The following is a 9,631-nucleotide window of genomic DNA, read 5'->3' as shown; positions in this document are numbered from 1 at the left end:
TAATATTCGAAACAGTAATATATCGGCAAACTCGGTTCAGAGCCGTTTAAAATATGTATCAATTGGATTTAAATTAAACTCTCTTTTAATAGCATGTGAGGTGAACACTTCAAGCTAACACCATGGCTTAGGGAGGAATTAAGCATGAGATTTGGAGGAATTAAGCATGAGATTTGTACTCAAAGAGAGTACTTTGAGTTGCTATAATAATAAACTAAAGGGGAGTTGCAATAATAATAAACTAAAGGGGAACTCATTATAATTAATTAAAAGGGGGAAATCATGAAAAATAAAAAGCAAAAGCAAAGACACAGTATCGTAATTTTGAATTGTCTTTTTGAGTAATAAATAATCAATAGTTGCCTTTGCTTGTTGAATAGTCCAATAACAGCTGCATGCATATTAACACTAAAGAAAAACTTGCAAAGAAGAGAAACAAAAGAATAATTAAAAATCTAACTACTATGTCTTTAATTTTAGGTATATCTAAAGTCGATCAATTTTGACTATTGATTGCTTTGAGAAACACTTTGCTAGGTAGTCACAATTCACATGCATGTTTACGATCCAAGGAATTAAGATTCCTTTTTTATTGCGCAAATCGGTGAATTAAAAAGGTTTCAATAGTTAGTGGTGAAATTTTCAGATTTGAACTATAAATTGCCCTGGAATGAAAAATATTATGGAATAGTTACATAATAATAGGAGTTAATTACACCTAAACACCCTTGTACTATGACTTAGTCACGGGTAGACCATATTGTAAATCAAACACTTCACGCGATATATTATTACACTCACACCCCTATGTTGTTATTCCTATTTTTCTAAAAACATTTGAACCTCATATAATGAAAATTCTACACAAGTGAGGCTTCATTTAACTAAGTAAATTTAAGATAATTTTGAAGTGAAAGAATAAATATAAAACCTAAAAAAACGAAGAGAAATTTCTATATAATAAATATTATAATTAAATAAAATTACGAAGAACTTACATTTTTATAGTTCAAGAAAGTTATTATTAGTAGTTGGTATATCTTATTAAGTAATTTGTGTTCATTTACAATTTATGAGTTTTAGAATATAAATGTTACGTTTTGGAAAAATGTTTATTCTCTTTTTAATCAAATGTTTATCAAAAGTGTTTCTTCTTTTTAGTATTTCATACAAATAACTCATGTGACCACCAGGGAAGTACTCGTGTTGCATCCCTCCTGCCCCACGTACTTATTGGATTACACAACATATATTGTTTTTGTTATTGTTGATTATCTTCTTTTTAATATTTTATACAATAACTTCATAGAATCTTTTTGTTATTTTTTTATTTTCTCTTTTAATAAATTTATTTATGAATATAATTCATAGGGAGTGTAACTGTAGAATTTTCATAGTATAGAAAATGTAAGTATTTTGATCATAAAATATAAGGTGAGTATCAAAACTACGTCATATTAAAAGGGTGTTTAATATTATAATTAACCCATAAAAAATTATATTAATTAACCTCGATCGTATGTTGTGGGATTTTACTGGACAAAGTGCAACTTTGTATCCTATCGGTGCATGATTCAATCTCCTATGACTATCTCTTTTCCCTTCTCCCACCTTGGCTCCTTAACCCAAAAACGCATATATGTGTACCCAATTTGAAGGCCCCCGAAAAAACTTATAGAGTATGACGTGTATATTTTTAAATTGTATTGCTAAATTTTAATGAGATCGATTAAGTTATATACGTAAACGTAATTTATATTATCAAATCATATTTCTCTATTGTAGCATGTAACTGAATTTATTTTCAAAATTATAAAATTTTATTTTATCAGTATATTTACCAATAAATATTTTTTGGATTATTTAATAGTGTGAAAAATATCTTAAACTAAATATGTATATAACTTAAACTCAATTTTAACTATCACGTTACATGTGAAATTTCAAAATTTAATTTGACTTCTAAGGAAGCATAATTTCTTGAATATTAAGTAAAATGGATTAATCAACCCATGTTTCTTTTTCTTTTGAATTTTTTCATCGTTGGTACATATACTATCTAAGCACACAATTGCTATGCAAAAGAGAAATCAGAAGGTTCTAATTAAGGATTTCGAAACCCAAACAACTAAGAAATGGCTTTAATAAATGAACTCTTTATGAAACATTATAAGTAGAGATCGATTCAAGATTTAAATTTTATAAGTTCGAATTCGAAATTTTACCTAATCCCATTTGATTTACTTCGTTCGAAATATATATCATTTATACTTATTTAGTAAAAGATTTAACACGTATATATACGTATCTAAGCTAAAACTACTGAATTCTAATGAATTCATAACTCTAACACTACATCCACCTCAAAATCCAAATGGTTGCTAGTGTATATAAATAAAAATTCATCAATGAACAAATAGATAAAGAATTTTAGCAGTAGTAAATTAAAATTTGTGAACGGACAAAAGAATAGCGCCAAGATTCTTAGATTAAAAAAGAAATCATATTCGAAAATTGCACAAATTGGCTAATCCTGCACAAAAATTGGTTTGACATAAACAATAACTTACAGTATACACTGTGGTAGACAATCCTTGGAATTATTACAACAAACTTTGTATGAATCAATACGGAAATAATCATGTATAATCATGTTCTTGAAGGTCAACCACCAAATCAAATGTGGTTGTTTATTCATCATAAATATAATGCGAACTTATATTATAAATCGTTAAATTGCCAAACCTTAGGCGTAATCACACAAGCCATAAAAGCAGTATCCACCAGTCATGCACCTGTTGTTGCAATATCCACAATGCCTCTTATCAAATGACAAATTCACACATTGACCTCTGCAACAAGTTTGAGTAAAAGGACATTTTTTTTTGCACGCACCACAGTTCTTGTCATCATACATTAAATCAATACATTTGTTGTTGCAACATGTCGTGTTTTTGCCCCCGATTTCGAATGCCTGACAGATTTCGTGGTCCTTGTGGCAGTGATCTGCTGCTCTAGGGTTTTTTGGATTTTCCTGTTCCGCGAGAAAACGACTAGCTACTTTCCTCTTCAAAGGAAGCAACTTTGGAGTTGAGATTTCTTCCTCGATTTCCGTGTTAACGGATTGAGTGGTGGTGGTGGTGGTGATGATGACGATGGTTAGTGCCATGGCGATGGCGATGGGGATCAAGATTTTCATCACCTTCATCATTTCGAGAAGGTGAAATGTAAGTTGAGGTTCTCAATGTGGTTATTGTTGTTGAGGGAAAGGAAAGAAGAATGAAATGTTGAGACTGGTAATGAGTTTGGGAGACTTGAAGGGTTTCATATATATAGTCCCTCCTGACTTATTATATATGGAAATAAGTAAGTTGACTATGGGCGGTATAAAGTTTAAAAAGAACGAAATACCTTCCAAATGTGTCCTCTTTCGTTGCGATAAAAGTTTAATATTCTATCTTTTCCAGATATAGAACATACGATATCAGATATAGCAAAGTGTCAATTTTATTAGAACAAATAAAAAATGAAATAATGTCATAAAATAAGAGTTGATGTCATATACGCCTTCAGTATAAATTTACAAGTCTCCACATTTCTTGAAATAAGGCAAGCTCCCCTTTACAGCAGGTAAAGATGCCTGATGGTGTGAAAAAATTCTTATACTTACAGTATATACAGTGTTAAAAATATTTTTTACACTATATATCATGCACGTAAAAATTATTTACAGGCAATCCTTCGTAAAATGTATAGATATATAATAATTTTAAAAATAAAACAGGTTATTTGTCTGTTAGAATAAATAATTTAAAATGATATGGCAGTGTAAAAATACAGCTCCCACGTTCAACCCCTACTTTTTACCTCTTTACATGAATATTAGTCAAACTCATAAGTAAACTAGGGATTATACTTTAATTTAACGTGAAATAAGTTGGGGGTTGACTTTTGAAAGAGCCGGCGGAATGTGAAGAAGCAGCAATACAAACTTAGGAATGACTTGAAGAAATATATAATGATTAATTAATCAATATTAGTACCTTTGCTTGCTTGAAAAATTGCCGACTTGAAACAGCTTAAGTGTGTGCATGGTTTTGCATGTTGAAAAATGAAGTTAAGTAATATTATAGAGTTTATAGACAAATTAAAAATAGGTATTGTTGTCTTTAATTTGAAGACTCTATAGCTAGTTTCATTACTTCTTCATTGTTGAAAAATAAAGTTAAGTAATAGCAAGTTCTAATTAAAGTGGTTTAGAAGAAAATTTTACACGTATAAGGAGTGTATATACCTTTGTTTGCTACTGTTGCAAAATTGATGGTTACAGAAGTAAAAAAATTAAAGTCCTCTTTTGCATATTTTTATGGTTCTTAACATATCATTCAAAATTACTACAAAAGAGAGATGCTCCTAATTACTTATAATTTTTTTACTATTGATACTACAAGGAAAAGAAAAAGATTTTATTTTAAGTAATTTATATGCACCACCTGTATAAACAATTTGTACACAATCATGTCGTTGCAATTTTGTAAATAAATCTTATGATATTTTAAATTCACATTTTACGGAGGTTTACCTGTGGATATTTTTTTGATGACCTAATCTATATGTTATAATTCAAACGAGCATTTTTAGAACATGGTTGAGATCGAAATTATATTATTTGGATACAGTTTTTCCAATGATTGACAGGAATTATACATTCAATACACGTACATAATAACTAGTGTTAATAAAATGTGTAAATATAAAACCCTCAATGTACAATCTAAATAAAAATATATTTCGAAGGGATCAAATAAAATCTTTATCCACTGCTCAACTCCAAATAACACGGTAGATATTTCTGTTGAGGTTTTGCACGGATTTCCCATCGAACGCACCCATCTTTAAATTTTTCCTCACATATTTGTGGTTTTTAATTCTTCATATCTATGGTCTTTAATTTTTGCATGCTCATTTAATAAAAATATTCAGACATGCGTCGCTCGACATAAATTCTGTAACATTTATCTTCGAAAACTGAATTGTTGTCTCGCTCGGCACAGTTTTGTAGGAGTTAAGTTATGTGGCATAAGTTGTGTAGTATTTTTTAGATTATGTTGAATGTTGAAAGTTTTGCCGTGTCCCACATAACTTATGATACATATGCCGAGTGAAATATGAACTTATGTCGTTTATCAAATTATGTTGAGTGTTGAAAGTTTTGTCATGTCTGGCATAACATATGAGATGTTATGATACATGTGCCAAGCGAAATGTAAACTTTGCCGAGCGAAATCTAAACTTATATTTTTTTTCCAGATTATGTCAAGTGTTGAAAGTTTTACTGTCTGGCATAACTTGTGAGATGTTTGGATACATATGTAGAGCTAAATGCAAACTTTGCTTATTGAAATATTATTGAAAAATAAGTTTGACAAACGAATGTTGAGAAATTTTCTGGATGATTTTCATTCGAGAAATTTTCTGGATGATTTTCATTCAATCTTGAGAAAAGACATCATTTGACCCCTAAACTTGACACGAAAACTCATTTGGAAACTAAACTTAACTTGTATTTATTTACCCCCCTTAACAACTTACGTTTTAATTATTTTCCCCCTCTAGTGGCCCAGACCTGAGCGCGTGTTTGACAGTGCCTGACCCGCGCGTTAATTAAATTTTTTTAGCATTTTTTTAATAGAAATCGATTATTTAATACGGGGGTAACGGTTATAATACCGTTCCCCTTTTCTAATCCCAACCCGACCCACCACCCTTTAGAACCCTAAATCGTTCTTCATCTTCATCACACCTTCAATCAACCCCATTTTTTTTCCTCCATTCATGAAATTCCTCTTGCTCACACCATTGCTCCTTCATATATGTATTCTTCCTCCACGAAATTTCTCCACCAAATTTCTCCTCCAAATTTCTGTCCATAATCACTCTCTGTTCTAATTCGAAAATTTTGTGGGTTCATAAATGTCTCAAGGTAGCTGTTCATCTCACGTAAAATGTAATTGTGGCACCATTGCAAAACACCTCACTTCATCGACTCCTAGTAATCCCGGACGGAAATTCTACAAATGTCCAAGGCCTAAGGGCAATTCTTGTGGATTTTGGGAATGGGAAGATGAATTGTTCCCTGAGATTCAGTGGAATAATATTCAAAATTTAACGTCGTCGTTAGATGCGGTCAAGCTCGAAAGGGACAAATTGCAAGAAGAATTAATTGCCATTGAGGCTAGACATCTAATTGAAGTGAACAAAATGAAGGAGGAATTAATTGGCTTGAAGAGTAAATAACAATTTGACTTGAAAAAAGTTCTAAACTTGGAGGAGAAACTTGCAAATACAAGGATGTTGCTTTTGACTTCATGGGGAATATTTATTGGCTTTTTGGTGGCGTCCTTAATCAACTGAATTTATGTTGTTGTATGTTGTAATCACGTAGTAGGTAATGTAAGAACTTTATGCTCTTGTTGTAATGTAAATGTCATGGAAGAACTTTATGCTCTTATTGAAGAATTTTGTTGTTATGGAAAATATTACCTTGAAAATTGAGAGCAAAAGTCAAGAAATTTTATAAATTACTTTAAATAGAGAATCTGGAGACCTAATCTATCATTACGATCTCCGGATCCTCCTTTACATGAACAAAAAACACTATGCGGTTCTCATCTAAACATGCCTTAAAACACAACACATCTCCTATCCCTAATCTGGCAGCATCAATGAAGGTTTTCCAGCCTTGAGCGAGGCGCGTTTATACGCCAACCTTGTATTTCATATTATACTCATGATCATCGTAATGAACAACAGCGTCCTTGTTGGTGTTTGGAAGAAATTCCAGTATGTCAGTTGGAAGGATTTGCAAAAAAAAACATGTTATTACCAAAAGAGGTAAAAGAACAATTGAAAATATATAATACGATAACACTTACGAAATCGTCTTTTTCGACGTACGATTTCGTCAATTCTTTGTCAAAACATGCGGCCATTTCCATGTTATCCATCTTAGATGAAGGCTGCCTCTTTAATATCACTATATGAGTCAAGAGTTATTTGAGTTGAGTGAAAGTGAGATGGAAAGAAGGCCTATTTATAGTTGAGTTGAGTTATAGTGTTAGTGTAATCAAGTAGTTAATGAAGTCTCGGATTAATTGGTTTTGACCATCACTCCCAAGTACCAACTACCATCATTTACTAACTCGGATTCAATGTGTTTGACTGCTCAAATCTGTACAATGCATTTACTTGCATCCATTCAATGTGTTTGACTGCTCAAATCTACACACTTCTCAAATCTGTTTACTGCATTTAGTGTTATACACAACATTGCAGTCACAGCTGGGCAGCTTCTCTATGCATTTAATGTCATACACAACATTGCAAGACTGAACTGTCACAACACCAGGAAATATACAGCAACAGTGCAGTCACAGCTGCTAAATACTGCAAGATTAGAATGTCAATACAGTGCAAAATTGCAGTCACATTTGCTTAATATTGCAAGAATAGAATGTCAATACAGGGCAGAATTGCATTCACATCTTCAGAATTGATAAAGACTAAAATAAGCCTAAGTGCATATTTGTTTGACAAATGTACATCATCTACCATAATTGTTTCACAAAAACAACATCAAAATCTGCAGTCACTGCTGCATAACAGTCTGTACCAAAGACATACACATACAAGACTAAACTAATTCAACTTCATTTTTCCATTTCATTTCTGGGCAGTTGATGAACTTGTTTGACTTAAAGAGTTCAACTTAGCAGCTTTGGCCCTTGTTTTCATTCTCTTTTGTCCACTCATTTGTTGAAGACCTTGTTGTGTTATACCTGGACTCCTTTTCCATTTTAGTCCTCCTGGTCTTGGTTTGTGATGTCCAAGACTACCAGTGACTACTGCTGAATTCATAGGCATGGTTGAAGACTGATTTGCCATTCCAGGCTGCATTAACAAAATAGATCTCTATTAGGCTAGATTGTTTGCAGTAAATGGTTAATGAGGTTGCAAACTTACATTGACAATTTTGAAACCACTTTGGGTCTGAAGCACTCCCATTCCCACAACTCTTGGCCTCTTAAAGGGTGCCCCTCTTCCAGTAACTGATGCACTTGCATCAGAAGCCTAAGTCACATTTAAGGTGTCAAACACTTAGAATTGAAAAATTGATTAAGTGGTAATTTAACAAGCTAAGTAATACCTGTGATGTAGACGACTGTCCTGTAGCCCTTCCAGATTGAAATGCTGCAGCAGCCATGGTCTAATTCATATTTAAGTAGTTAGACTCAATGTAAGACTCTAATATTTAATCAAGTAGTAAATAACAAGGAAAGTTTTTACCTGTTTGGTAGAACCTCTTGGCCTTCCCCTTCCTCTACTTGGCTGGGAATTACTTGGTACTGTAGAAGAACCAACACTTGACCTTGTTGAACTAGTACCTGTCCCTCTCCCCCTTGCCCTTCCTCTGCCTCTCACAGATTGTGGATTAATAGGACAACCCTTCTTATTGTGACCCTTTGCATGGTACAAGCTGCAGGTCATCTCAACACCTCTTTTTGACAGCTTCCCTGTCTTGTTTTTTGTCTGCTCTTTTCTTCTACACTTCCTTGGACTACCTGACAACTTTTTAATCTCAGGTAGGAGGACAAGAGGATTGGTTTACTTTGGCCACATTGCCATATTAGTAACAGGTTGAATGAATGAGTTGTATGTTTTGAGGTAAGTGTCCTTAATGTACCAATGTGCAACATAGTCAATAGGTTCTAATTTTCTGAAATGAAGTGCGGCTATGGCATGACAGCAGGGAATACCTTTCAGCATCCAAGATCTACAAGTGCAAGTATTGTTGTTCATATTTACTATGAATTTATTACCCTAGCTATCCTTGACCTCAAAGCCATATTCACCATTCCATTTAAGAGTACACTTCATTGAATTTGATGTGTTCTCTTGCAATACCTTCAAAGCCATTGGGCTGATTTTTGTTATCCAAGTCCCAGAAAACTCTCTTAGTTGTTCTACCTTTCTCATCATTTTGACTCTAATTTCCTCAAGAATTGTGATAATGGTCTTGTGCCTTGGCCCCAAAATCTAGGAATTGAAACTCTCGGTCATATTGTTGTCAACACTATCACAACAGTTGAGGTATTTAAAGTAGACCTTGGACCACCTATCTATGTTGTAATACAACAAATCTCAATTTATTCCATCACCTAACTTCTCCATATGATCCAAATTTTTTTGCAACTCCTGCTCATATGTGGACTAGCACATCTCCAGAAGAAGTTTCTAATCTCTATGCCTTTCCATTTTTTTGAAAAATTGGCAAGCACATGTCTTGCACACATTCTTTGTTCTGCATTTGGCAACAGATCCTTAATGGCTATATCCAGACCCTACAATAACATGTAAAAAATATTAGGTGACAGTAAAGCAACATAAGTTAAAAAGAATGAAAAAAAATCAGAAATCAATAACCAAGAATACATTACCTTTTGCATATCTGAAAGAGTTGTCAAACCAGTCCCACCTCCAAGCTCAAGATCATGCCTTAGAATGTTGACAAACCATCTCCAAGTAAAAGTATTTTCAACTTCAACCACTGCCCAAGCCAGTGGTAGCATCT

The 9,631-nt window shown here is 33.0% G+C and overlaps 2 protein-coding genes across 2 annotated transcripts; one reads left to right on the top strand and one right to left on the bottom strand.

Moving 5' to 3' along the window:
* Nucleotides 1-2,605: 2,605 nt before the first annotated feature.
* LOC132642387 (stigma-specific STIG1-like protein 2) lies at nt 2,606-3,280 on the bottom strand. Its single transcript, XM_060359611.1, has one exon. It carries the CDS (start codon nt 3,209-3,211, stop codon nt 2,747-2,749), a length of 465 nt encoding a protein of 154 aa, XP_060215594.1. The 5' UTR covers nt 3,212-3,280; the 3' UTR covers nt 2,606-2,746.
* Nucleotides 3,281-5,973: 2,693 nt separating this feature from the next.
* LOC132639321 (uncharacterized) lies at nt 5,974-7,556 on the top strand. The gene is made up of 2 exons (XM_060355773.1): nt 5,974-6,289; nt 7,336-7,556. Exons 1-2 carry the CDS (start codon nt 5,974-5,976, stop codon nt 7,554-7,556), a joined length of 537 nt encoding a protein of 178 aa, XP_060211756.1.
* Nucleotides 7,557-9,631: the final 2,075 nt, after the last annotated feature.

The sequence above is a fragment of the Lycium barbarum genome, chromosome 5, assembly GCF_019175385.1.
Source record: "Lycium barbarum isolate Lr01 chromosome 5, ASM1917538v2, whole genome shotgun sequence".
NCBI lineage: Eukaryota > Viridiplantae > Streptophyta > Magnoliopsida > Solanales > Solanaceae > Lycium > Lycium barbarum.
The sequence above is the reverse complement of the archived record's forward strand: the minus strand, read 5'-3'. Positions and strand labels throughout refer to the sequence as shown.